Source organism: Acinonyx jubatus, chromosome B1, assembly GCF_027475565.1.
Source record: "Acinonyx jubatus isolate Ajub_Pintada_27869175 chromosome B1, VMU_Ajub_asm_v1.0, whole genome shotgun sequence".
NCBI classification, from domain to species: domain Eukaryota; kingdom Metazoa; phylum Chordata; class Mammalia; order Carnivora; family Felidae; genus Acinonyx; species Acinonyx jubatus.
The window spans coordinates 123,383,212-123,411,170 of record NC_069382.1 but is presented as its reverse complement, the minus strand read 5'-3'; the positions used below and the strand labels follow the sequence as shown (position 1 = coordinate 123,411,170).

Here is a 27,959-nt window from a genome sequence, read left to right as displayed (position 1 = left end):
TACAGCGGGAGGCCAGGCCTTAGAGAGCTCCGTAGTGTCCCCAGCCCAGGTCGCATGTCAGCGCCCTCACAGACTCATTTGGTAGCTCTCGTAGGTTCAGCTTTCCCAACAGGGATCCCAGCTACCAACACTCCAGAGTAGGGGTCAGTGGACGGCATGGGGGAGTCTTACCACCCCGTGCGTTTCTTTGAGAAGTACCGTTTGATTCTTTAATTGTATTTTCATCTTTATTTTTTAAGTGTCTGTTTATTTTTGAGGAAGTGCAAGCGGGGGAGGGGCACAGAGAGGGGGAACAGAGGATCCGAAGCGGGCTCTGCGCTGACAGCAGCGAGCCCGATGCGGGGCTCGAACTCATGAACCTGAGCTGAAGTCAGACGCTCAATCGACTGAGCCACCCGGGTGCCCCTGTATTTTCATCTTTTTGGATGGAGTTGAAATCTCTAGTCCAGCCATAGAACCCACTTCTGCCTTTTCTTTTCCCGAGGTTCCAGTTCTATACACAGTCACTACTTCCTTAGTCCCGACAAACATTTGAGTTTGTGACCCCAGCTTTAAATCTGTCTGAAGTCACTGTCTCCCAGGCCTCAGGAGGGGGCATTTTCTCAGCATTGGTACAATTGTCATCCACTCCTGTGATCCCACCTGAGCAGGGGTGGGCAGATTGCGGTCCGTCCAAGGACACGGCTCCAAGTAGTTCTCTCACTAAGGGAGGAGCCGCCTTTGATTCCACTGGTTTCATGGCCATCACCCACCGCACGCTTGGAGCCTTCTGCTGGCTCGCTCTAAAGGGGTGACCGGGTGTCCTGTACCGGTGGCATTTGCCATAGCTCTGGGCATCCTGTGTTACCGGGCTCATCTTTCATGCCCTACCGATTAGCGTAGTTGTTTGCAAACAACTGATTTCATTTAAAATCAGGTCTCTGGGGGTAGAGCCCCATATTCTTTTTATCCACAAGGTCCCCAGGACCTTCTGATGCTGCGCTAAGACTGGTTCTCCCCATTTACTGCTCACCGCTATCACCTGGGGGCCATGAAAAAGTTCTCAACAACCAGGCCACACCCTAGACTATAAAATCAGAACCTCTAGGGTCGGGAGTCAGGTACTAGTGGTGTGTTTATTTTGAGAGCGAGCTTGAGACGGGGAGGAGAAGAGAGAGGGAGAGAGCGAGAGAGAGGGAATATAAATCTTAAGCAGGCTCCACACTCAGCGCGGAGCCCAACACGGGGCTTGGTCCCATGACTGTGGTTTCATGACCTGAGCTGAAATCAAGAGTATGGCACTTAATCAACTGAGCCACCCAGGCACCTCCAGGCACTAGTGGTTTTTAAAGCTACTCAGGTGATTATAATGTGCAGAGAGGCCTGAGGAACACTGATTCCAGAACCTTCATCCTGTCCCCAGGGGAGGCTGTGATTACCATCCTTGCGGACTCCAAGGGCTTTTCTGTCCGAAAGAAATGCAGGGTGACCCTTCACGCAGGAGTGTTTTGTTATGAAGAAACAAAGGAGGTAGCACTCTGTTGCTTATAAATATAATTTATTACCTGTTTAAAAATTCTTTCTTACATTTTGTACATGTTGGCTGACAGAATAAATGCAGGCAATTTACAAACCAAGGGACTGCAGGAAAAACGGGGAGAGGCAGCAGGGAGAGAGAAGAGGCACACCCAGAGCTGGCATCCCTCACCTTCACCACACAGCGGCATGGTGGACGGGATGCCCAGAGAGCACTCCTCCACCAGGGGTTTTCTAGAAAAGGAATTGCATAGAAGATACAGCAAGAGGGAACTCCACAACAACAAAAGAAGTGTTCCGTATCTGAAAAGCCAAAGTTGTGTTGTCGTGTTTCCAAAAGAAAAATGACAAAGCACAAAATCTCAATCCGACACTTCTGCAGTTGAACTGTTCCGAAGGGAACAGCAGGTGGATGACACAGGCTCTTCAACACAGACTGCTGGGGATTTCTCTCTGACAAACACTGCCTGTCTTCTTTAGAAAGAGCGAAGCGGAAGGTCACCAACTTGCTACAGCTCAACGTTAAACTCGGTGAACATGTACAACACTGACACCCAACACACACACAGTGATGATATTCCCTGCAATTGGCTGAATGCATTCTGTCTGGAGGGCGAGGGATTCGGTACCAATAGCAGATCGAGGGAAGAGTGAGGGGGAGAACGCAAACCACTCAGCTTGTTCTGATTGCTGTCCTCTTTCTTTCCCAAGGCCTGGAGGGGTACGCACTTGAACTTAAGCCCCTAGGATTACAGGTGTCATATGAGACTTTAAGAGTATAAAAAGGCAAAGGCATTTTCCACTGGCTGTAGATTTCTTGCTCTTTTAAGCTGTTCTAAAACAGGTTTGTTTTAGCATGGAGAAGATAGCTCACGTCACGATTCTTGGATATTGCCTCACCATCGTGCCGAGGTGCAGAGGTCAATGGCTCATCAACTCCTAGGCTACCGCTCAGAGATACCGGCCTATGATTCACATTCTGAACTCCAGAAATGAGGGTTACTGCACCCTGGGTCAGCGCCATCAGGCTCAACAGCGGCTCTGATAGCCCCAATTCCAACAGATCTTTGGAATTGAAGGATGACACATAGAATTTGAGAATATTTATAATGGGCCCTGAAGGGTGATGGCCTTCGGCAATTTACAATATTGCCGAGGCACAAATCTCAAATGGCATGTTAAGAGGCTGGTATACAGTACCAAATACTTTGGCTGGTGGGCAGCTGACTGTGTCTCAGGGCAGCTTCCTCGTTGTCTTCTGAACAACTGGTGTACCGGCCACAACTCTTGTGACATTCTGCAGAGATTCCCAACTTTGGATTCTGGAAGATCTCTTCAATCCCCGAGAGTCTAAGTGTACAGCTGGCTGGGAAACAGCCTCTTACCAACAGTGAGTTCTTTACGGTTGCTGGGGTTTGTGTACCAGCACATTTGTGGAGTTCCTGGTGGTTTGTCTTGGTGATGCCTCCCTCAGCCATTCTAAAATCGGTCGAGGAGCATATGTTACATTTGGTTGAATGAGCTCATTAGTATCCCACCACAAATCAATAGGAGGAGGGGACAAGCCTACCGGGAAAGCTGGGAGCCCTGAACTCTCCTGAAGACAGATTTTTTTTTTTAAGTAGGATTTCTGAAAATGGGGGCAAGCACAAGGCCAGTAAGCCTGAAGGATCAGAAAGTTGTTAGTCTTAGTTCACAGGGAAAACCTACCCAGTGACATACCTTGCCATTCCCCCCTCCCCCCACCCCTGCCTTTCCAAAATAGCAGGTTTTAGGCATGAATTCTGGAAATACTTATGACTCCATTTGGCTAACTTGACCTGTATGGACACAGGTTTAAATTAACATTGGTTGCAATATATTTATTCCCCTTATGACTTATTCCATTGAAAAAAATCATTAGAGAATGCAAGGGAAATCTTTGAAAGTGATCATTACAGCCAGAGATTATACAAATATATTTCTTAGGGTAGAGAAACAGCACTTCATTGCACAGAGTCAAAGTTGTAAGGATTTCATTCAACATTAGTTCAACAAGGGTAAAAAAAACCACACAAAAACAAAAAACCGAAAGTGTAATAGTTGGTCCTATGAGGCACTCGGAAGGTAAAAAAAATGTCTTATTACCTTGAGATAATAATAAAAATATTTTCCTTATTGGATCTATAAAATCTAATGCTCATTGACCACTATCATCTTTACAAATAATTGGCTTTAAGCAACAACATTCTGATTCACAAAAGCTCCTCTATTCTCAAAGAAGATGGATAAAACCCAGTTTCATTTCAGCTGTTTCCATGGTCATCCTTTCCCTCATTGGCCTTGGACTTGCACTGAGGTCTCTATGTGAAACAGATAACTTGTCCAGAGCAACTGCTCAGCAAAAGCTAAAGAAAACTCACATTCAACTTCAAGACTGAAAATTCAACATGTAAACTTCTTCTACATTCTTTACACTCTCTTGCAGGTCCTTATATAGTTTTTATTTGCTTGACCCCATGGGGGCAGACCATATACTGGCAAAGGCTTGTGAATTCTAGGAAGTTAGTGATCACCTTACTGGCTCCCTTCCTCATACGTGGATGACAGAAGTGGACCGAAAGCATATCCGCTGTGTTCCTGACAGTCATACACATGGGGATACAAAGGACGAGAGCCTCGTTTGCTTCTCTCCAGAAGTAAAATGTCTTGATTCCACCATCTGAATGCTTACTTTGAAGGTATCTAACTTACATGAGAAATAAATATCTTAAAAAAAATTACAGAGTACCTAATTTCCAGAGTGTCCTAAACTCAGTCTCCATGACTTCTTCCTAAAGAATGGCTCTACTGTTTGAAAGTTAAGAGAGTAATATCTCTAAAATAATAGTACATATGAAAATGGGTAATGGTTTTACAGTTGAGTATTGGACACCTCACCCAAAATATTGCCCTGCCTTTGAAGAAGTCATCTGAGGATGGGGATTTTTTCCTTGTAGCAGAGGTGAGTGTCCACACTGGTGTCCACACAGTTTGTGAAAAGGCTGTTCTCTGTTACATGTTTGTCATCACCCTGTGTCCAGTTACCAGTACTGAATCCAGTTTCTATTCCTCCCAGATCACTCTAAGGAAATCTGAATGAATGTGGTGAGAATAAAATGAAAATGGGATGAGACCTCTGCCTTTAGACACCCACATTCAGCAGAAAGGAATCTTCCTTCCAGTCCTGGTTACCAATCACAAATCTCCCTTCCTTAGACACAGTTCTGTCATTTGCATATATAAAACTTATTTGTAAGCGGATTCTTCTTACATTTCCAAAAATAAATATTAGAAAACTAAATGTAAGAGATTTAAAACATCCAAATCTCAATAAAAAATGTAAATGTTAAACATGACAACTCTTCAAAAACTGTTTTATACAGAGATTTATGTATTTCTATCATTCCTATTACCCCAAACCAACTTGAGACATACTGTGTGTGAAAGAGTTGGTGTACTAGCCTCATAATGACATGGAATTTTTATGGGTGATTTAAGTAAAGAAGTGTGACAATAAGAAAACTATAGATTTGAAGTGAAAATTTGCCCACGTGTGTCCTAAAGATCCTGACTGTTTAGCTATTAATTCCCTTTGTCAAACAACTTTACGTGAATTTTTGTGACAGTAAGATAGATTGCGTTGTGCACCACTAGATGGCACTATGCACAAATGATAGGTTTCTTTTCCCCATCCCAAAGAAGTAATAAGCGCGTCCTTCCTCACAAGCTATATAGAAACCCTAGGAATCAAAGGCAGGACATGTCACATAGAATGATGGAGTGGCTCTCTATGAAATGAACTGTTGAATCTGGACCTTCTAAGTTTGAGAGCAACCTAACTGCTATTATTTTACTCCAAAGGAAAAGGAAATCAGAATTCGTAGGGAAAATTATTGGACATGAATGGTGTGTTGTACGTAAGGGAGTTGCCATTCACTTGATGGGGAACATAACAGGTTCTATGACAGATGAGTACCTCACTTACAAGGAATCAACCACTCTTTCCTTTCCACTAGGCATGGAAGTTCCTTTGAACATCCTTCAGATTTCTAATTCTTGATTTCCACAGATGACAGCTCCCCAAACCAGTATTGATGAGCAATCTTGAGAAGTTATTTCAAACTGAAGTAATGGACAATAGCAATCTTTTGTCCTCCTCTTTGTAAAAAAATATCTATTTAAAAATCTTTTTATGTAGCATACAGTGTTACTATCTTTTGGTCAAATACGCATTGGTACAAACATTATCCACTGAACTTATTACTGCAATCCCTTCCTTTCACGATAAGTGTAACATGTTTTTATCTATGGTGCAGGGGTGGCCTGAGAGAGACAGGTTATGGAAAATATGCCCCAAACAGAAGATAAGAAACAAAAACGGTGAGAGAAGAGGCTCCATAACAAGGTATCAGTAGTTCCTCAATGATGAGGATGCCTTGAGGAATCTTGGGCATACTAAGAAGTCACCAAAATAGAAGAGGAAATATATGGGTAAAGAAGGAGGAAAATATCTAAAATGATTTCTAGTTCAATGCCAGTCAGTAACCTCTATACCTCTAGCCCAAAAGTGAACCACGGCCATGTTTTGAAGGTTCTGATTCATACGCTTGTTGTTCAATCGTGGCTTGGCTTCTGGGCTATTGACCCTTTATTTCCCACCTGTTGAATGAATGGAGTCCCTGGGTTAAAACCAAGGGCCTGTGATAATTCTCAGGAAATACCATAGTTTACACAAAGTAGTCACTTGACTACTTTTTGGTTAATTTTTTTTTTTAATTTTAAAAATGTTTGATTAAGACAATAATAGAACATAACTTGCAACTAGTCAGGAAGGCAAGTGGTCCCCAAAGAGGAAAGAAAATGATAATAAAGGGATGCCACCTCTTGGTGAGCAGCACAAAGACAAGGCTGGGAAGCATGACAAATAGGTTACAGGTAAGGATCATCCTCTTCAAAGCTGGAACTATTTGGAAGGCATACTGTAGCCTGGGCAAGAGACTAGCTGGCTCTTTATTGATCCAGGTCAGCATCCAGTGTGGGCCTCAGACTGATGAATGAGACTGGAGACATCACAGGAGAAGTCTAGCATTTTAGAACCTTGAGAATATCTAATACTTCCACCCTTTCATTGGACACGTGAGGAAACTGAGGTCCAGGGAGGTTCAATGACTTTCCCAAGGTAGCACAGCTAGACAATGACAAAGCCAGAATGTGAACTGGTTTTCCGATTGCCAGTTCGGAGGCTGTTCCTCTATGCACACTGCCTCTAAAGTAGACAGAGTACCCTGGGGGAGTCAGTGTGTAATCACATAACTACAATATTCAGTGAACTTTAATAGAGAACGCTTCTCCCAACAAGACTCGGAGGAGAAAGACCTTGCCTGAGCAAGCTGAAAGAAGAGACTGACAAAGCCAGTGAGCACTGACTATCTTTCTGGTGCAGAAGGATGCAAGAAAGATAAAAGGTCAAGGAAGCAAAGCCTTTTAATTAAACTGGTGGCCACGCCCACCTTATGTCAGAAGAGTGAAGCAGGTCTAGTCAATATCTAAATACTAACAGTACTGCTAACAAAAACAGAAGCTAAAAGAAAATCCTTTTACTAGAATACCTGTAAATACTCATTAATAATAATAATGATAATAATAATGATACCTTTAAAAAAACACCTCAAATTGCGTATTACAAACACACGTGGTGAAGAAATGCTTGTTTGTGTGGCTGAACATGAATCACTGTCTTCCCTGCATTGCTACAGCTTGGTTCCCAGAGGGCACCAGATGGGTGCCCTCAAGGAATAAAGAGTCTTAGTTATTTCTCCTTTACACTTAGATTCTCCACCTCCCTGATACAAACAGTAACACTGGTTCTACAAGTTCTAGAAACGGAACACCAATGGAAGGATTATCTGAGACACTTGATGCACACAGTTTGTAGCAAAAGTCTGTGATTTCTCTGTAAATTACTAATCTGAAATAGACACAACAAACCGTCCACAGCTTCAACTTCAAATGATTTAAACAAAAATAGAACGAGCCATGGACAGTGTCCGCATCCCTGTCCAATTTGATGTAAACAACGTTTGTAGAAATTGGGTTTGTTAAGAAAGTTTATCCATATACCTGGATAGCAATAAAAAGCGTTTCCTAGGAAACTGTAAGATCCTGTACCACACAGCATACAGCCCAACTAAGAGGAAAATTAGGTCGATTTCTAAATTCAAGGTACAAATTTACACAATTGTTCTTAACTCCTGTGATGATGTCCGAGTAAAGTGGGCACGTGTATCAGCAGTTGTGTTATGTTTTCCTTCTCTCTCCTGCTTGCAGTCTTGCCTTTGAAACTCATCGGTCTGGTCCATTCTGGATTTCCTTCTCAACTGTGATGCCCTGGACGGCCACAGACTCCCTGTGCATTGCCGTCCTTCATTTCCAGTCCCAGCACGAGTCAGTACTGCCCTTCCGCTGCTAAAGACACCACTGTCTCATGCCTTCCCATTTCTTCCAGGACAGCCGCCAGCATGCTCAAATTTCCATCTGGGAAGTTCTGTGCTTCCCAGAGATCCAGGATTACGCCAGTCGGGCTCGATTTGGTAGCAAAGTAATTCAAGTACCTGTAATTGGGCATGGGAGAGTGTGCTGAAAGGTGAGATTTACAGATCTATTTTCTCTGTACTAAACCCTTCCGTCTCTCCATTTGTCTTTTAAGTATCCGGGTCCCACTGGAGAAGCTGTGGTTTACAGGGAGCCATCCTAAATACCTAGCACATGCTTAATTAGATCAGCCCCAGACAGGAGATGTGATGTTTAACTTTGTTAACCTCAACTCTGAGTAAGGTAATTTAAGAGGCGAGATGTCTACGGGTCATATCCTAAACAGGAAATCAAGACACTTATGTTTTCTTTCCAACCCAGGCTCTGATCATCTTTGACAGATCATGCCATGTCTTGTGCTTGGTGGTGATGGCAACACTCCACGAAGAAGGGCTCCTGAGGTCTCTTTATAACTCGGTATCAATGCGGTGATTAGCATGTTAATTAACCATCAAGCATCAGCTCTTGTTCAACCGGAGTTGAGGAACAATTACTTTAAGTGAGTGGATATATTATTTAGGGCCATTTAGCCCATCAGCTTTGCAAAGTGGATCACAAAACCTGATCCTTATCTTGTCAGATAAGCCCAGGATATCTCTCAACAAGGTGTCTGCGAGACCAAGATGGAAGATGCAAAGAAGCCACTTAATAAGGGTTTGCAGAATGACAAAAAGTAAATAGGTAAAAATAAAAGTAAACAGGTGTATGGGTAGAAAACAACAAATGTTGCCCTAAGTCTCATGGGCATCAGCCCCGGTGCTCTAACAGAAACAGGAGCCCAGCCATACCCACCTGTCCAGGTTCAGCTTATGGGCCAGCATCCGCCAGTCATGACCTCTCGTCTGCGGGGCATCCAGGCTGCTACAGAGCTTCTGTCTGATAGGTGGAGGGATGCTGAAAGCACTGGGTCCCGTCACAGTGGTGATGGTGCTCGCTGGGTCCAGCAGAGGCAGATCGATGCCAGTAGGCTCCTGTAGTTCAGGCACAGGAACAACACAGCATTATTTCCAAAGACAAAAGCAATCTCTATTGAACCAATCGACATAATGCCTTGCTTTGCGCAATAAGAAGAGAATGGCCTCTTCCTGGCCGAAAGCCGGGACCTGACCTGGCGGAGAAGAAGAGGTACCTTCTGTGCTGACTTTGCATAGCCTTGAATGTATAGGTTTTCGCTCTGGGCTGGGCTTGGTGGAAGTTCTGGTGGGATTCGATAACAGCCTTTCTCTCATCCTGTTCAGGATGAAAGAGGAGAGAGGACTATCAATCCTCCTAAAGGTTTAGATTTCAAGAGGGGAGAAATGTTCGAAAGGGCAGTTCTTTGTGAATGAACAGATCTGAGATTAGGAGGCTGGGAGTTCAGAGCTTCTAGAAACTGTCTTGACCCTGAGGGGAATGCCCTGGGCAAATGCCCAAGTAAATTCTCTCTCTAACCTCTGCAGAAGAGGAGTCAGTTTTGCTTTTGTTGAATGAAATGGAACACAGCTCTCCTCCAAATGATATCAAATTAAGACTAATTTTTTACAGAAAATGGTGAACACAGTAGATTGCCTTAGGGCAAGCTGCTAATGGCATCCTCCAATTGCTGTACACCCTTATTTTTGTTCAATCTAATTTTAGGAGAGAAAATCATAAATTGGCTCTTAAAATAGTTTCAGCTCATAAAACAGCACAAATGCAAAATCTGAATTTCATCTGCAGGAGAAACTCTAATCATTTTCTGATCACTTCTGCTGGTTAGGAAAGCAAAAGCAAATGTTGCCTGGGAACTATTAAAGCAATAAAAGAAAATCCACTTAATCTACTTTAAATGTCATCTCTCCCTCTCTCTCTCTCTCTCTCAGAGCAGGTAACTCCTTGGTGTACATAATTAGTTGCTGGAGGATAAACTAGACACAGTTTCAGTCATCATGAAGTCTCTGGTGTCTTGCAGAGTGCTTGGCTCAGGGGGTCAGTGCCACCACTGTCCAGAGCCCCCAAACTGTTCCTGCCCGGTGGGGATCACCGCTGTCTGTGTCCCAGTGTTCAGTGACAGTACGTTCTGTATTCTGGGGCCAACTGCCAAGGCTCACGGCTCGGCTTGTGCAATCCCACTGCTGCACAGGGTCCATCCAGGGGCCGGGAGGGCACATGAGAGCAAAACTTTTTTTTTTTTTTTTTTTGCCATAATACACACGATAGGGTTGGCCGCCATCACAGTATTTGGCCTCAAAACCCCAAAACTGACAAACGGAGACTGAGGATTCCATTTGCTCCTCTGTGCTCATTCCAGCACATACCAGTTAAAAGACTGGTATGAATGAAACACATTAGCAACAAATGGGATCTGGGGTCCCCCAGTGAAGACACGACTTGTAGATCTTTCCCCACATCTGACAGAGTTCCTTCCAAGGGACCCTGAAGACAGAGGAATCCTGACCTCAAGGGCACAGGACTTAAACAAAGGAGAGCAGAAGAATGACCCAGGGGGAGGTGATGGTGTTTATCAATGCATTTGTGTTGGGGATTTCTGAACCAAAGGACTTCAACACTCGTATTAGGCAAAAATGATGTATGTATGGGTTGGGAGGTGGAGGGGAAGAGAAATCACGTGGTATTTCCACAGCTTAGTGCCATCACCCGTGCTGAGATCCTGCTTGCTTCCTATCTGGACAGTAACCACAGAGCCTAGAAGGAAATGCCGCATATCCCCAGGTATGACTATCCCTTGCTGGCAGCGAAGATTAAATTTGCGCCTGAAGCAACAAGGAGTATGCTCTGTGTAGCTCAGACTTGCTTCCCCAGAGAGTATGCTTGCTGTTGGCCACATCTCCTTACTGATTACCTGTGGTCTATGCCAGACTAATCTTCCCAAAGTGCCATGCTGATGTTTCTCCCTTTTCTCTCTTATTAAAAAGCCTTAAATGCTCCTCCTACCACATGGAGTCCCACAGTGAGGGATATCTGTGCCACCTGCCCCCTTGGGTGGTATGAGGCCTGAGGGGCGATGCCTGCATAGTACGGGTCTAGGCCTGACATGCAGTAGGGGCCCCATCCTCCCGTTCCCCCACCACTTCACAGTCCGACCCAGGTTGCCTGGACAGAACTCAAACTCTCCTCAGACTGGACCACTCACTCTTCCTGGTGCCTTTTTAAAGGATGGACCTCTGCTAGTTCTGCCCTTTCCCTTACTCTTTGCTGGGCAAACCCCTCAAAGCCTGGACCCAAACACATGTTGGGGTGCTTCCCCTGAGCAAACCCACCGAAAGTCACCAACCTGGGACCTCTTGCAGCACTTTTCCCGGTCCACACATCTGCTCTGGGCACGTTGGCCATATTTATGTGTTATTTCTTTTGATTCCTTAAATTTCTTGGAGATGAGGGTATTTTTGTCATCCTCAGAATCCCCCTGGTACTCAGCACAGTGCCCTGCACACAGATGCTCCTCAATTCAAATTTGGTGAAATGAGAGAAAACATCCTTCCTCGTACAGAAAGGGGATAAAGGCCCATCCCACAGAGATCCCCACAGAGGCCCAACCCACAGAGTAGTGTGTTATGCATCCTTCCAGGTAAATGTGGCTAATAATATGGCTCTTCTCACCGTTAAATCCTGAAGTAAAGGCCAGGTAAAGGCAGGCATGCCTCTCGGGAGGGTTTGTTCCTGTATTCTTGTTGTCAACCTTTTCCTGATGAGTAAAAACCGTTACCACTTCATGTGCGCCTTCCAAGTCTGAGTCACCAGCCCTGTCTGCTGTGCCTATTTATTTCTGCATGGATGAAATTAGTCCAATAGGGCACAATTTTTTTGTGTCTCTTACCAGATGGCTGACACCAGCCTTGGAGGTAAAAGAAAAATATACATCTATACTTCCATTTCCATTTCTTCTAGTAACTTCAGTTGTTATTAGTTCTTCCTTTACTTCCAGGTAAGAGTAGAGTTTACTCTTATGGAATGCTTATTACAATAATCGTTTATGATATTGGTACCATCTGTCTCTGATGTTATGATTCCCTTAGTTAGACATACGATTTTTCAACATTAGCCAAACAGCTGCTGTGGGTGACGGCACACATTTTCAGTACTGGGCGGTGGAAATAACGTTCCACTCCCATACTCTGACTCTTCTTCCTAAAGCCACTTAAAAAAAGAAAAAAAAAAAAAAGATTTTCCTGGGGTGCCTGGCTGGCTCAGTCAGTTGAGTATCCGACTCTTGATTTCAGCCCAGGTCACAATCCCAGGGGTGTGGGATTGAGCCCCGTGTCGGGCTCCACACTGTGCATGGAGCCTGCTTGACATACTGTCTCTCCCTCTGCCCCCTCCCCCATTTGTGCCCTCACTTTCTTAAAACAAAACAAAACAAAACAACAGCAACTAGATTTTCCTAATGATTGTTTAAACGGGTTCTAGAACACTGAAGAGTAAGTGCATGAGATGAGTACAGCAGATGTACACAAAGATTATTCTAGCAAATGTAGGAAATTATAACTGTTACTATTATCTGGAAATCTGTTAGTAAAACAATTGACTAATACTGCCTCCTCAAGTTCCACCTTTTTCAGGGTTGAAAGCTATGAACTAAAGCAAGGTATGAAAAACCAGCCTGGGAACATAAGCTATCTCCTTTACCCTGAGAACTAATATTTATTTATTTACTTATTGAGATTTATTTTCCATTCATTTCTTTTTACAGTGGCTGGCAGAGGTTTTATTTTATTATTTTGATAAAAAGGGAATCTAAAGTTTAATTTGATGACAGATGCCACAGCTTGCAAAGGCAGAGTTTACTCAAGAATTCAGTGATCCTAATAGCATCGGTGGGAGCAGTAATGGTGAACATCAACTGAACATGTGCTGTAAGCCAAGTTCTGTGCAGTGCACTTACTACCATTCACTCGTTCCATTCTCACAACAGACCCAAAACTTTATGCTATTATTATATCAATTTACATAGGAGGAAACTGAGGCAAAGTAATGGCCCATATCCCCATGGAACTGTCCATTTGGGAATTTCCTACTAGAGGTCTTTGCGTACAGCTACAACTAAATGGAAGGTCTGAAGAGGCTTTAAGTTTCCCTCTCTTCTCTACACTACTTTTTCCTCTGGTGTTGATGGATAGCTTCCCTGTTCTTACTCTGCCCATATCCCTCTTTAAAAAAAAAGAAAAAAAAGTAAAACCTTTAATTACTTACATTTGGGCATGCATTCATGTCCATACTTTTACTCTTTCAGACATTTTCATTATTAAACCCATCTCTGTGAGACTAAAGGCTTTGTCTCTCCTTCAGGAATCTCTGGCCAAAGCACCCAGTGAAGAACAACTGTCTGGCTCTTGACATCACCATGGTCTATGTCAAGCACAGCCTGGTCTCCCTGGGGGGGCAACAGGTCCTTCCTGACTAGACAGGCCAAGGGCTATGGCTTTATAAATGACTGCTGGTGACTGCTTTGAGTGGTGGGTGGCTGGGGGGCAGGGGCAGCACATTCCTGGCAAGTCAGCTCATTCTTGGAAGATAGCACTTTGGAACTACAACCCCAGCCCACCTGCCAGCTAGCCGTGTGACCCTAGGAAGGAGCCCTGTGCGGGAGAAAGGCACCACAAATGGCGCCTTTTCTCTGTTTGGTTACGGTTTGTCAGTCACAGTGTACCCCTACTTGGAGCTTTTGATGAGGATAGGGGGCTCAGGGCTCTCCAGATCAATTGTTCAGAGCCGAGCCTTGCTCCTCAACATCAGTACCCAGCCCCACGCGTCTGTCCCCCTCTGTGGGCCGCATGCACCCGCATTCAAATGCTAACCACGGCGGTGGGACTCAGTGACCCAGAAGTAAAAGCAGCAGAGTGCCCCATAATACCCAAAGTCATCTGACTCCAGTCATTTCTGACCCTCCCTTGGTTAAATGCGCTTGTGCGTCACGCGCGGGCAAAGGCCTCCGAAACCACAGAAGGGATGGCCTCTCTGAGCTGACCGCCACCAAGTTGCAAGAAATCACCTTTCCTCTACGTTGGCACGACAAGGAAAGTCCTTAAGTTGGGCTTACACTATGCAAAACTCTTTTCCCAGAGTGGGGCTGGCGGCCCTGGGGGAGGGGCGCGCCAACAGCTCTCTTTCACTGGCGGCCGTGCCTCGTCCAGCTTTTCATCAGGCCGCGAACGTTGGCACTGAACTGAAAGCAGGCATCAAAGGAGCAGACCTCCTCGCCCCCCTCCCAAATTCCGCGGCCTTTGTTGTCCCTGGAGCTGGGCGGTTATTGAACTCTGCAGACCCGCTGGGCCCGGAAAGTGAAAACACCCTCCGGAGCCAGCAGGGGTGGTGCTGTGTGCCTGGGAGATCGGGCCTGCGCACCGGAGGGCCGGGCGGTTGCCATGGCGCCCTGACACCGAGATCATTCCTTATGAATGTCACCGGGGTCTGTGACTAAAGTTGTTTATGAGTCAAAAGTCTCCCGAAACTACAGCAGGAAGTGATGGCCGAGGCCGGGCAGGCTGTGGGAAAGGAGGCTGGAGCATCCCGGAGCGGACGGGCTCCCCCCTCCTCGGTTTGCTATGGAAGACAGCCCTCAAATGCAACATGGAGCGCGCCACACGGCTCAGGGCCACATTTCATTCGTCACCGCGCGTGACACCGCGAGGGAGAAGCCGTCTTTTAAATCACAGGCCGTCCCGCTGTAGTCTTAAAAATACGACAGTCCTGCGCTTTGTGGTTCAGCAAGCAGCGCGGAGCTGGGCTCCTGGAGGCCCCAGGAAATGTTGCCTTCTGACCATTTGCCTGATTCCTTTTCCTTTGTTCCTCCAGGGTGCAGGGTTTCTACTGTTCAAAAGGAGGACGGGGAGAGTATGGCGCTCCGAGGGACGCTCTGGGAAAAGTTACTCCGTGTACACGCTGCTTAAATTAAACCTTACACTTGAAATTCAGATCTGTTGTAAAAAGTTAGAACACGATCCTTAAATGCATGTCACTCAATATAAAAGCCTTCTTTCTCCAAAAGGATTTCCTATTATATTCTTTTATATCTCTGGCTCCCTGTGTTCATTAAAAATAGTATTCTATTAATAAATAGGACCTACAGGAAGCTTCTCAGGACTTCCCACATGGCCTATGCTGAGATACCTTTATCCTCCACACCCCCTCTCCCTCCCAAGGTCGTTCTTTCCCCTGATTTCAGAGGCAGCCAAGAAAGAGCTTCTTACCTCTGACACGGTGCAGTTTAGCTGGAAGATCTGCCCTTCTCCTTCCACCTGTCGCACGCAGAGTTTGCAAACCAGTTCCACTGTGTTCAGGCTGAATCTTTCCAAGGTGAAAGTGCAGTGGAGGTTTCTTTGAGACCCACTCCATATATGATAAAAAGGAATTTCCTAAAGGGTATACAAACGTTAACCACCAGTGAGGGGCTAATACCAAAAGCGACTCTCAGACACTGCACGGCCAAGTCCTTTTCTCAGGATTACAAGTGACCTTATTTCACCCTCACAACAGGCTTAGGGGTAGGGACACTCCAACCCGCTTTTCAGATGAAAAAACTGAGGCCCAGAGATGTTAAATCTGCCACCCTCCAATCCCACAGCTAGTAAGTGGCAGAGTTGAGATATGAACCCAGGGGGTCAGCCTCCAGAATCCATTTACCTAACCAGTCTGCACTTCTCTGTCATTTACAAAAGAAGCCATTGTAAGTGATTTTTCAAAAGTTTAGCAATTCCCAAAATAAAACCTACACACTCCAGTCATTGCTCATTAAAAGGAATCCCTGCCGTGGTATTCTGGAGAAAAGCAAAGGAAGTCTAAAGGGTAAAGCACTGATCTGGTTCGCTTTCATGCCTATATGCCCCCTCTGCACAGGACAGGGGGGAAAGTCAGAACTCACTGCAAGTGGGAAACTGTGGGCTGCCGATTAGCTGCCACAGAAAATCCTTGGCCTAAAAAGTGGCAAGCCTCTAACAGACATAAAATTTCTAAAATTCTAGACCACCTTAAAGAGCCCATCCTAGAATCTTGCTCCCATAAAGGAAAGAAAAGGTTGATATGTTTAAAAAAAAAAAAAAAAGGTGGGGTGAAGTGGGGTGGGGGGAGAACAATGGTGGTTAAGAACTAAGGCTCTGGAGCCAAATTCAGTACAAATGCGAACACTCTCCCCTTGCCTATTTGGTGACGTGGGGTAAGATAATCTTTCCGTGCCTCAGTTTCCTTATCTGTGAAAAGGTAAGCGAAAGAGTAGCCTAATCATAGACCTACTGGGGTTGAATGAGATAAACCAAAGCGCAGGAGTGTCTGGAAGATGTTACAAATTCAGCCAGTTCAAGGCTTAGCTTGAACTAATAGCAGATTATCATTATAATTAAAATAGCATTTTCCATTATGATTGCACAAAGGATACAGTTCATAAAAGGGAAATATTTCTGGGGTTTTATGGCCGTTGCAAAATAAGAGAGAGAAGAAAGCAAAGGAAGATATTTAGTGAGAAAGTCAAAAGCCTGATCCCTCTACCAAGTGCTGAGTTACACAGAAGGGTCTGGTATGCACCCCTTATGAAAGCCTCAGACTGTTAGCAAGCTAAGAAGTTTGTTTCCCACAGTTTATATTTAAGTACTAGATATATGAGACTAAGAATGAACTAGAAACCTTCCCTTCACTCTTAGTATGTTCACTGACTTGTATCAGTAAGTCGCACCCAGCTTAGCTGCAGTGCTGGGGTGTGGGATTGGATTTGCATGCATGTCGACGCGGATTCACAGATTATCGAAGTGTGCCTGCATCTCCTGGGACTGGGTATGAGGCTAGAGATTGCGTTGCACAGCCTCCTGGGAGCTCGGGCTCAGAGATGCGGGGGTAGGGGGGCAGTGAACAACCCTTGGAGAGGCCTCTGCTTTCCCCATGTATCCATGCAGTGAGATTTTGGACCAGTATTTTTATGCTATTATTTAATAAAATCCTGACCACATTTTATTTTCAGGTGCTATTTCCACTTCCAAATTGGTGTTCCTTCCAAGTTTTCAATGTAAATGTATTTTCCTAGCAAGGCTGAGGCTTAATTTGTGTCACATGTGATAACACGGTTCTTCTGTTTTTCCTTATGAAGGCATTTTTGAGGCTGTTCTGGTCAATTCGATGTTAGCATTTATTCTGAAAATGAATTGAAATGATGGACTTGGAAGTCCTTTTTACTAAAAATAAAACAATAACAGTACAATTATTTGAAGGAGAAATAGGAAAAAAATTCTTTCAAATATTCTATAATATTTTTCAAAAATCCTAAACTCTAAACCATTTTAGAGAAACAACTACCGATGCAGGATTGATTTCAAGGAGAGGAATATCTGATTTCTAAATAACTTCAGACCTTTTTCCTTTTTTAAAAATGTTTACTTATGTATTTTTGAGAGATAGAGGGAGAGAGAGAGAGATCGAGAACGAACCCCAAGCAGGCTCAGCACTGTCAGCACTGAGCCCAATGCGGGCTTGAACTCATGAACCATGAGGTCATGACCTGAACCGAAACCAAGAGTCAGACAACCAACTGAGCCATCTAGGCACCCCTAGACTTCTTTCTTGGAGCTGTCTCCAGTCCTTTGGTTCAGCCTGGGAACCTTACCTGATATTTTGCCAGCAATTTGCTTTTCCAGAGGGAATGGGTGATATCGTGAATTGACAGGCGCAGGTTGTGGGTGCTGCCTTTAAAATGAAGAGCCTTAGGTTCTTCTAGGAGCTGTCCTCCCATCTGTCTCTCAAGCTGCAATACCTCCTACAATGACATGCCCAAAGTCAAAAGCAAATTACTGAATCGTATGCCTTCTGCTGGCCGGCCGTCTCATCAAATGCGTAGTTTCCTCACCGGGCCGCCCCCACACCACAACCAACTGGTACACACTCCCTCTTCTGCAGCCTGGAGACCCTCCAATTGAAGCCCCTGCCAGTTTGTATGTTACTGGATCCACCTGACCATCAACAATCTACATCATATGCTGTGAAGCAAATTCAGTACAGGCTGCATTTCCCAATGGACGAGTGGAAGATTTAATCAAATCCTGGAAAACAACAATCAGAGCCCCAAATGGGAAGAACTCCAAATGAAAGAAAAAAAGAGGTAGGAATATAGATAAACAGTTGAAGTAAGTGGATTTTCAATGAACTTTTAGGGCAAAGGGCAACCCCCTAGAAAACAAACCCATGTCTTGGACCTGGTAAAACCAGCCAACAAGTAAAGACCTGGAATTCATTTTGGGCATTTTTTCGATTTTTTATAGTTTCTTTACGTACAGAAATAATAACATTTTTTGCTTAAAATTATCCATCGCACACTTCTTGATCATCAAAAATATATATACTCATTATATGTCCTAATAGAGGAAAATATACTAATACAAATTAGGAAAGTCTGTCAGCACCGAATATTGAACTAAAGAGTTACTCAAAGTTGAAAAACAATGACCTCATCTTTCAAGAACCGCGGCTGATCAAAAAATTTGCTATGTAACTTTACTTATGCTATAAAGATGTAACATGAAGACAAATTCTAAATCTACTTCCATTCCTCAAACAAGCTAATGGGAGTTAACGAAGCATTTCCAAGTACAGCTGCAATTATCCAAACAGCAGCAAACCATAAGTTACCAATGAACAAAATATCCCGAGTCTCTGTGGTTGGAACCATCCTGTGTACTTTGCTTCTCTCACGCTTTAAAAGTTTTAGTGACACACATATGTAGGCAATTTGTGATCTTTCTTTCTTCCTTCCTTTCTTTCAGGGTTCAGGAAAATAAGGGATTTTATAAAAATATAAATGCAAACCACTAACTTATTTTTTTTGGTGACATTTCAGTTGAAAGCATGGGGTTCAAGAACACAGGCGCTCATTCAGGTCCTTCTACACACACCTATCAGGCACCTACCGGGGTACCGAGCACAGATGGGTCACAGTGGAAAATTGTGAGGATGGGAACCAGATTGCCCGGAAATACATCCACGTTGCATTTGTTGAATGAATTCTAACCCATGCACATGGAGCCCCATAAGTGCAGAGCTTACCAACATCATTGATTAGCTGTAAATAGCTCATTTCTAGCTGCTTCTTAGTGGTTCTTAGCATCCATCATCTTTGAGCCAGGCCACTATTCTGAACAATGCAAGCTGCTGAAAGGTCCTCTAAGATGTAGGAAATACTAGGATCATGTGGAAAATGGTCTCAGACATGGGTTCCTCTAATTAGTGTTTAATGGAAGAGAAGAGGCAACAGCATGTTGACAGAGAGACGAGCATGGTCCAGCTGCTTCAGAATATTTACATTTAGAGTATTCCACCTTGCTGACTGATGAGTAGCTATTACTTGTGACAGGAGTCTGAGCAGTCGGCCAACTCTCAACCGGTCAAACTTCTACCAGGACACATATGTTGTGCCCTGGCTCTGCTGCATCCACAGCTCGGCAGGCTCCGAGGGTCCCCACTGAGCCACACCAACCTACCCAACCCAGCACTGCACACACGTTCCTCGTGGAACACTTCACCCTCCATTCCTCCACAAGAATCTGGCCATGTGGAAATGAAGACGAATGAGAAAAGTGAGGGTTAATTGCAGTTTCTTCTGCTTCGGCAGCAAGGCATAATGAGCTTATGTTGATCATGTTCGGTGTCTAGTTAGCATAATAGGGAAAGCTGATGTTCCCAGTGAACCTGGCACCTGACAAATTCTAAAGCTAAAATGATGTTTGTTTATAAGCCGTTAGAAGAAAAGAAACATAATTAGAAATCTTTGAGATTACAGTCATGCCAATCAATCAGTTCTAGCTTCTTTCCAGTACACCCTAATTACCTCATCAAGACGTCTAAAGAGCAATCGATAGTAATTATCTGATTACTATAGATCTTCATTATGTCCAAATTATCTCCCTGGGATGTCTAAAAGAAGATGCATTGTATTCTGGGAGGAAATTGTACCCAACAATGTATAATCCACACCCCATTCCTACAATCAACATAGATTGCCAGAGGATATGGAGAACATTATCAGTTTTCTTGGCGGGGAGGACCATTGAAAAAAACCTCAACTGCCTATTGGCCATGACCTTGGAGTCAAGAAACCTAATACCATATTTGAATGCAAAGTCTGGGTTGGAGTCAGCCCAAGAATAATGCTCAGTCCTTGGTTTCTTTGGCCTTGACCTCAAAAGTCATGTTTAGCGTTCTCACTAGTGGGAAAAGACTGGGCTGGCTTGAGCCTTTCCCCCTCCTCCTCCTTCCTCTTCTTCTTCTTCTTCTTTTTTGAGAGAAAGTACCAAGTAAAATGCCATTTTAAAGATAACAGAGCCAAAGAACACATCTCTACATTCTTAAGCTCTCTGATACAAACAAAGCTGCTGACCTCTCTGGGAGGAACCTAACTTTTTTGTCCTCTTTGATTACGCATGAACCCTGGTGAAAGATAAACTACCCATCGCAATGTACTCATGCTTAAAGCAGAGGCCTCTCTGACAAGAGACCGCTGGCTCTTCACTGCTACCTCTGGGAGAAATTGGCCCTGGAATAAATGATTCAGTAAGGAATATCCTTACCAACCTTAAATTTAATGTTCCCTGAAACGTAGCAACTGATATCACACTCAGCATGTTTGACTTCAAGGAAACATAACAAAATAAAGGAGAAGACAAGAACCAAAGCACAAATTGAAAATATTAAAATGTGAATTAAAGATATTGTATTCAATAAATAAAACAAGTCTTTGGAAACTAAAATCATCTACAACTACATGAGTCAGAGATGACTTAACACATAGAGCAAATCCCATATACAGCTGACCTTTGAGCAACACAGATTTGAACTTCAGGTGTTCTCTTACCGATTTTTGGGGGGACAAATGATGAACACTACTGTAAATGTATTTTCTCTTATGATTTTCTTAATAACATTTTCTTTTCTCTAGCTCACTTTATTGTAAGAATACAGTATGGAAAGCACATAACATACAAAATATGTGTTAATCGCCATTCATGTTACTTGTAAGGCTTCCAGTCAACAGTAGTTAACTTTTGGGGGAGTCAAAAGTTATATGCAGATTTTCAGTTGCACGGGGGTTGTTGCCCATTGCTCTCATATTGTTCAAGGGTCAACTACAAAAATTTTGTATCAGAGGGAGAAGAAGCAAGCCCACTTGATACAATGGTCAGGCTTGTGTTCCTATTGTTAAGGTCTTAAGTGTTATAATTTCAGATGTATGACATAGCAGATCGCAGTTAAAAATATGCTGTAACTTGTATTTCAAAAAGCTTGATTTTCTGCATTCCTTCTGCATGAAATCATTTTGTTATATATATGATACACATAAGTAAGATGACATAAAAATAACAAATGTACGAATCAATAAGATATAGTTTTAGAGTTAAATGCTTTCCTCTCCTTAATCTTCCTGAGAGCATTCATTCAACATCAGTCAAACACACATGCCCTGCCGGGAAGCATGTCAGGCTCTGGGGCACACAGATGAGCCAGTCCCCGACCCTGCCTTATACCACTCACGGCGGGGAGACTGCTATGTAATTGCTATGTAACAGCTAACGGCTGTTGCTTAGCTCTAAGACAGCTTCCAGACTGGATCACAGGTTAGGGTATTTGGATCATAGGTTGCCTTTGGATCACAGGTTAGGGTATTTCACCCACCTTAAAAGAGAGCAAGAACAAAATATATTTAAGGTCAAAAGATTTAGTTAGACTTAAGAAAAATACAGTGACCTTGGAAAGAAATGCCATACTAGGAACTAGGATCATCTAGGCTCTTTGCTCTCAAAGATCTAAATGTCATCCTCTTTTGCAAAGGTCGTCCCCCGCTCTTAGCAGCACCCCACCTCGGGGCCTTATTTTGGCCCTGGGTGACCACCTGTTGCTTTAATGAGCTTGCTCTGCTTCTAAGAGAAGAGGTCACTTTCTGACTTCTTTGTCACTTCTGTCTCCACCCTGCAACTTGAAAAGACTCTCTCAGGAGTCAGTTATTGGCAGAGGTGTCTCCAGCCCATCTCTCTGCAGGAACACACGCAAGACCCCAGTCGTAAAGGCACCAGGAGCAGGCCCCTGTGCGTGTGAGTCCGTGCCCACCAGGATCTGAGCAGTCCTGCAGGATGGCTGCTTCCTCAGCTCTGTGGCTGCCCAGCGCAGGCTCTTCAGTGGCCCTGAGTGAGGGCTCTATTGATTCAGGGGGCCCGTGAGGGATCGCTCGAAAGGCAGGGACATGAGATTCCACAGTAGAAACAGCGGCTTGCACAATAACCAATTAAACCAAGACATTATCCATGCCAAGCTATTAGCCTGGGCCACTTAAGAGCCACAATAAATCTAAGCTGTTTTAAAGGCCTGTACGTACATACAAAGGGAGCACCTCTGGCCTGTACCCAGAGCTCTCCCAGGCTCTTAGCCTGGAGGATCGGCTCTCATTAAGGCCTCACTGGGCAAGGGGAGTGGAAGGAGCCTTACAGCTCCCACACTCTGGTTTTCCTAACCCCAGAATTTTTTGTGCGGCATTATTGCTGGGGTTAGACCACATCTGCCTCCAGGCCACTTGAGTGTCAGTCTCTCAAGGAGCTCACAGGAGAGCCCCCAGGTGACAGAGCTGCTGGCATTGGAGATACTTGAAGCACTTGTTTAAGAATGTGAGAAGTCTCTGCCCGAGGGGACTTTTTGCCAGGAACTGTGTGCAGTGCTGGGGCCCTGGCTCTGCTCCCCACACTCTGTGCTCACCCTCCTCTCACTCAGAAACCTGCCTCTTCTCTCCCCAAGGCTCCCAACAATCCATACCCCCTCCTTTGTTGGAGACACTTGTTTTAGCTTCCAGTTCCTCAAGAAGTGCCATTAGCCATTAGCTCCCCCACCCCTCTCTGTTTTCCCACCTTGCCCTCCTGGACCTCCTTTCCTTTTCTTATTAGAAATCTTATCAGCTAGAGAAAGGAGGAAGCAAGTGATTAAACTCGAAGCTCCTATAACGCATTAACATTTCTTCTGGAAGAAAGAAGGTTGGAAGGAGGTTAAATCAAGGCTTTGTTTTATGTTGTCTGGCTTTGTTCTCTGTATTGTGGGGCTGTGATTTGTCTGTGCACTCTTTACTCTTGGAAACAGAAAGCCTTGAATTGGCTGTGGTTAGTGCTGCTGAGGAAGCCCGGGGACTGCGGCGCTGGGAACCCGAGCACGTGAGCCTTCTACTCCCCAGGTTTTCAGCCCCGGTTGGCCGTGCTACTCTGCAGACAGGGACCCGCACTCCACGTTCTGTCCCCAGCACCCGACCAAGCACTGGAGACTGTGTTGTGCAGTTCAAGACCCGTGCCCCACCTTCACCACGTTTGCACCGCGTGGGCCAGGGGTCTCAAGGCCCAAACCCAGCAGACCTGCAGCCTGCCCATGCGCTAAACCTCAGAAGACCAACCCTCAAGGGTCGTGCTGGCTTGTGTTTGAGAAAAAAATCACATCTCCGTTCAGACTTCGTGGAACCTGCCTTGCTCCTGTTAATTCTTGAATTCCTTGTGAAGACCTGCCCTTGTCATCGGGGATGAGAAATTCCTCTTTCTGCTACTGAGGCTTTCTCCACGGTCGCCCCCACAGCTGTGGGCCTGCGTGCTTCCCAGGCAGAGGCCACAGAGAGCGGCTGTCCTCTGCTGTGCCCTGCCAGCTTTTCGGCCAAGCTGCTCTCTGTTCCCACGTGCTGACTGCTCCTCTGGCCTTCGGGCCTCTGGCTGCGGAGCCCAGTGGGGCACATCCAAGTGTCGGCCACCTCTCCCACCTGCTCGGGTCACCACCGCCTCACTTTGCCACCTATTCTTCCTGCGCTCACACCAGGGTGCTGCGCTCCCCCCACTGAGTTTGTCTGCCGTACTTCATCCCTCATAATAACGAGGCTGGACTCCCATGACCATGTGCAAACATTTCCCGTCAAGTCACTTGGTTTCCAGGGCTCTGCTTGCTGCTCCCCCAGCTGCCACTGCCATGAATGCTTGGTCTGAGCTGCCACTTCCAGCCTGCCCAGTCAGGGCACCTTGTGACACTTTTAAAGCAAAACGTCAGAGTGTGGCACTCGAGGAAGTGATGGTGTCCCTTGTCCACCTCTGGGCGTACTTCTAAGGAAAAGGTGATCTCTCACATCTCCGTAATTAGCAATAGAACTTTTTAGGTTGTTCTAGAGCCTCTGAAGTCATCTTGTATTCCTTTGCACCACCGAACATGTTATTCTTTGATTTCTACATTAGTTCCTATTTTTGCAGTAAGAAATTACCATAAACCCAAATGACTCTAAACAACACACATTTATTACTTTACAGTTGTGTAGATCCAAAGTCTGACCACCAGACCCACTGAGCTAAAAAGTCAAGGTGTTGGTAAGGCTGTCTTCCTTTTTGGAAGCTCTAGGGGAGAATTTGCTTTTTTGTCTTTTCTACCTTCCAGAGATTGACTACATTCTTTGGCTCAGGATCCTCTTCCTCCATCTTCAAAGTCACCACTGGCACATTTCTCTGGTCTCTCCTTCATGGTTATAGCTCCCTTCAACTGTAGCTGAGAGAAGTTTTCCACTTAAAAAAAAAATTTTTTTTTTTAAATATTTTATTTATTGGAGCACCTGGGTGTCTCAGTCGGTTAAGCATCTTACTTGGGCTCAGGTCATGATCTCACGGTTGGTGGGTCCAAGTCCCATGTCAAGCTCTGTGCTGACAACTCAGAACTTGGAGCCTGCTTCACATTCTGTGTGAATTCTGTGTGAATTCTGCCCCTCCCTTGTTCATGCTCCGTCTCTCTCTCTCTCTCTCTCAATAATAAATAAACCATTTAAAAAATTTTAATGGTTTATTATTTTTTGAGGGAGAGAGAGCACGAGTGGGGGAGGGGCAGAGAGACGGAAACAGAAGATCCTAAGCAGGCTCTGTGCTGACAGCGGCAAGCCCAGCGGGGCTCAAACTCACAAACCTAACTCACAAATCTTGAGATCATGACCTGAGTCGAAGTCGGACACTCAACTGACTGAGCCATTCATTCAGGTGCCCCCTAAAGTTCCCCACTTTTAAGCACCATGTAATTAGATTAGACCCACCCAGAAAATCCAGGATAATCTCTTCATCTTGAAGTTCATACCCTTAATCATATTTGTGAAGTCCCTCTAGCCATGTAAAGTAACATATTTATAGGTTCTGAATATTGTGTACAGGTATCTTTGGGGGCCTTTATACTGCCTATAATGACTTTTATCTTCTCTCTCTTTTCTTTCTCTTTCTCAAAAAATAAATTCAATGTGGCAGGTCATTTCCAAAATATATGATAGGGCCAGGGCCCAGTCTCATGAGAAGGTAATTAAGATTCAGTAAATTTAGATTCACCCAAAAGATCCCTGTCCCTAATGGCTGACCAAATAGCTTGATGACAAACCTGAAACTCACCCCACAATTACATCATGATTAGATTTAATATCTTCACTGAGCCATTATCTTTAAAATACCGTTATATCCAGATGCCCATCTAGGGATAATGAACATCATCAAATATCTGTTTTGTGCTAAGAAATTTAATAACTTTGATCTCCTTGAATCTTGTAAAGGTGCCTGATGTACAGCAAATGACTGTTAAAGAGGTCAAGTTCAATGACCAGAGCCACAGACCTGAGGAAGGGCAGAACCAAGAGGCTTAGCCAGCCTCACCCAAGTTTCCCTACCACACAACATTTCCTTCCATACACTTAGCAGAAAGCAAAAAAAAAAAAAAAGGAAAAAGGAAAAACACATTTGTAACCTTATTACATTTTCTGGTATTATCTAATACTTGTGTTACATGTACAAATATATTAATTTAATTGCATAGGCCAGCATCCTGAAAGTATAAACATGGGTCATGTTAGTTTTGAGGTTGTTTGAGGGAACCGAAAGAAAAGAGAAGGCTAATGGGGCCAATTCAACAGAGGGCCAGCCTTCATAAGCCCAGAAGAGACAGGCTTGAGGTGTTCTGGGTTGTGCGGGGTCACAGCTGCAGTGGAGGGGGCGTCAGAAGGACAGTGGAAGGCACCAGGTTCCAGGATGAAAGCAAAAGCTTTTCCAGGACAGTGTCTCCAACTGCAGCCCAAGATACTGAGTATCGCATAGCCCTCGACTAGATTTCCTACTTCTTTTCATTTTCAGTATTTCTTTCATTTTCTCTTCTTTTCCACATAATATGAGAGTTCACAGAGTTTCTATACTAAACCGCAGCCTGAATTGGGGTATGTGAAAGCTGAAGAAATCCCAAGAGTCTATGCCCAATGACTACATGAAGCGAGCGGCTTATGTTAATTTACATATTTGGTCAGAAATTCATTTGTCAAATACATTTGTCAGAAATTCCAGAAGCATCATATGTGGCCCATAATGTATACAAATAACTCTTCTTTTAGGTTCCGAATCTCAGGGTTTAGTATAAATCTCTCAGAAATTGTATTTTCAGAATTGTAATTCAGGACAGTGGGACAGAAATGACTTATTTCCACATAGTTGTGGACTTCTCCGTGTTTTAAAACTTACCCAAAAATCATCTTGTTCTCTATTATTTTCTGGTCTTTTAAGAAAAAAATTTTAATGTTTATTTACATTTGAGAAAGAGAGAGAGTACAAATGGGGGAGGGGCAGAAAGAGAGGGAGACACAGAATCTGAAGCAGCTCTAGGCTCTGAGCTGTCAGCACAGAGCCTGACATGGGGCTCGAACCCACAAACCGTGAGATCATGACCTGAGCCAGAGTCAGATGCTTAACAGACTAAGCCACCCAGGTCTTTCTGGTCTTTTGATATGAGGATTTAAGTCTTTGTAAATAATGGGAGGAAAACACCAATATCATTACTTTAATCACATGAAGAGGAGGGAAACAGAAAAACTGATCTGTGGCCCAACTCAATCTTTACAATAGACGGGACCTCTCTGTGTGGGCACAGAATTGCCTCTAAGCCATTTTCACAGTTCATAGCATCTTTGTCTCTCTACATGAATTCAACCTGCACATTGCTCTCCCTGTTCCTTTGAGCACTTGCACGGGAGAAAAATCCACCTGAAAGGTACATGAAAGAACCCCCTGTCTCCCAGCAACCTTGACTTTTACTCTGGCACTCACCTCTAGCATCCTGATTCTCAGCAATGCTTCTGAATTGTTAAACACAGCTTTTAAGCTTCAGGTGACCATTTCTGCTGTGGGCTTAACAAAACTCAGGGAAATTGTCACCAAGGCTACCGAACTCAAAGAGCTAGGTGGGGACATGAAAGGATGCATCAGGGTTGCTTGAGACTGACTGATGTGGTGGTCTCCTTTTTTTTTTTTTTTTTTTGCTCCCCATCCATATAGACAGTATAAGCACATATGATAAGAGAGTGGGAACTAATATTCTAGATATGTTCACTTCCAGACATCCAGCTACAGTTTTCTCTAATAGCTCTCCAGACTGTAGAGTTCTGAACCCCTGAGAATGTCCTCCGCTGAGCTCCCTCTCTGACCCAGTCCAACATTCTGGGAGGGCTTCTGCCGTTCAGGAGAAATCCCCAGCACACAGTGGTAGCTATAAGAAAATATCAAGTCTGGGGAGACCCACTTTCGGGCACCATTTGCTGCGCTGGAGATGGACGGGGGTAGAGGAGTTGGATTAAAGCACAAACAAGGAAGCAGAGCTCCTTTTCATCAGAACCCAGATGGGATAAAGAGAGGCTGAAATAAAAGGTTTGAAGAGGAAAGGACAGGAGCTAAGGGAGTGTCCCTTGAGTGGTGCAGTAGGAGTCGGGTCACTGCAAAGGACGGAGGGGTTGCCATATAATCAGGGACTTGGAGAGAGCAGGGAAGACTTGGAAGAAGTGCTATGTGAAAAGTGGTGAGTCAAGAAGGGATAAATGAAAGGAGTGT

The 27,959-nt window shown here is 44.5% G+C and overlaps 1 protein-coding gene across 2 annotated transcripts in view; it reads right to left on the bottom strand.

The window, feature by feature from the left end:
- Positions 1 to 1,497: 1,497 nt before the first annotated feature.
- The window catches only part of UNC5C (unc-5 netrin receptor C), a 356,763-nt gene continuing 330,301 nt past the window's right edge, over positions 1,498 to 27,959 (bottom strand). For both annotated transcript variants that reach the window (XM_027061127.2, XM_027061134.2), the window contains 4 exons: positions 17,690 to 17,839; positions 15,294 to 15,458; positions 8,920 to 9,098; positions 1,498 to 8,147 (listed from right to left, as the gene is read on the bottom strand). In XM_027061127.2, coding sequence (XP_026916928.1) covers positions 7,982 to 8,147; positions 8,920 to 9,098; positions 15,294 to 15,458; positions 17,690 to 17,839 — 660 coding nt within the window. In that variant the 3' untranslated portion in view covers positions 1,498 to 7,981. The remainder of the gene's footprint in view (positions 8,148 to 8,919; positions 9,099 to 15,293; positions 15,459 to 17,689; positions 17,840 to 27,959) is intronic.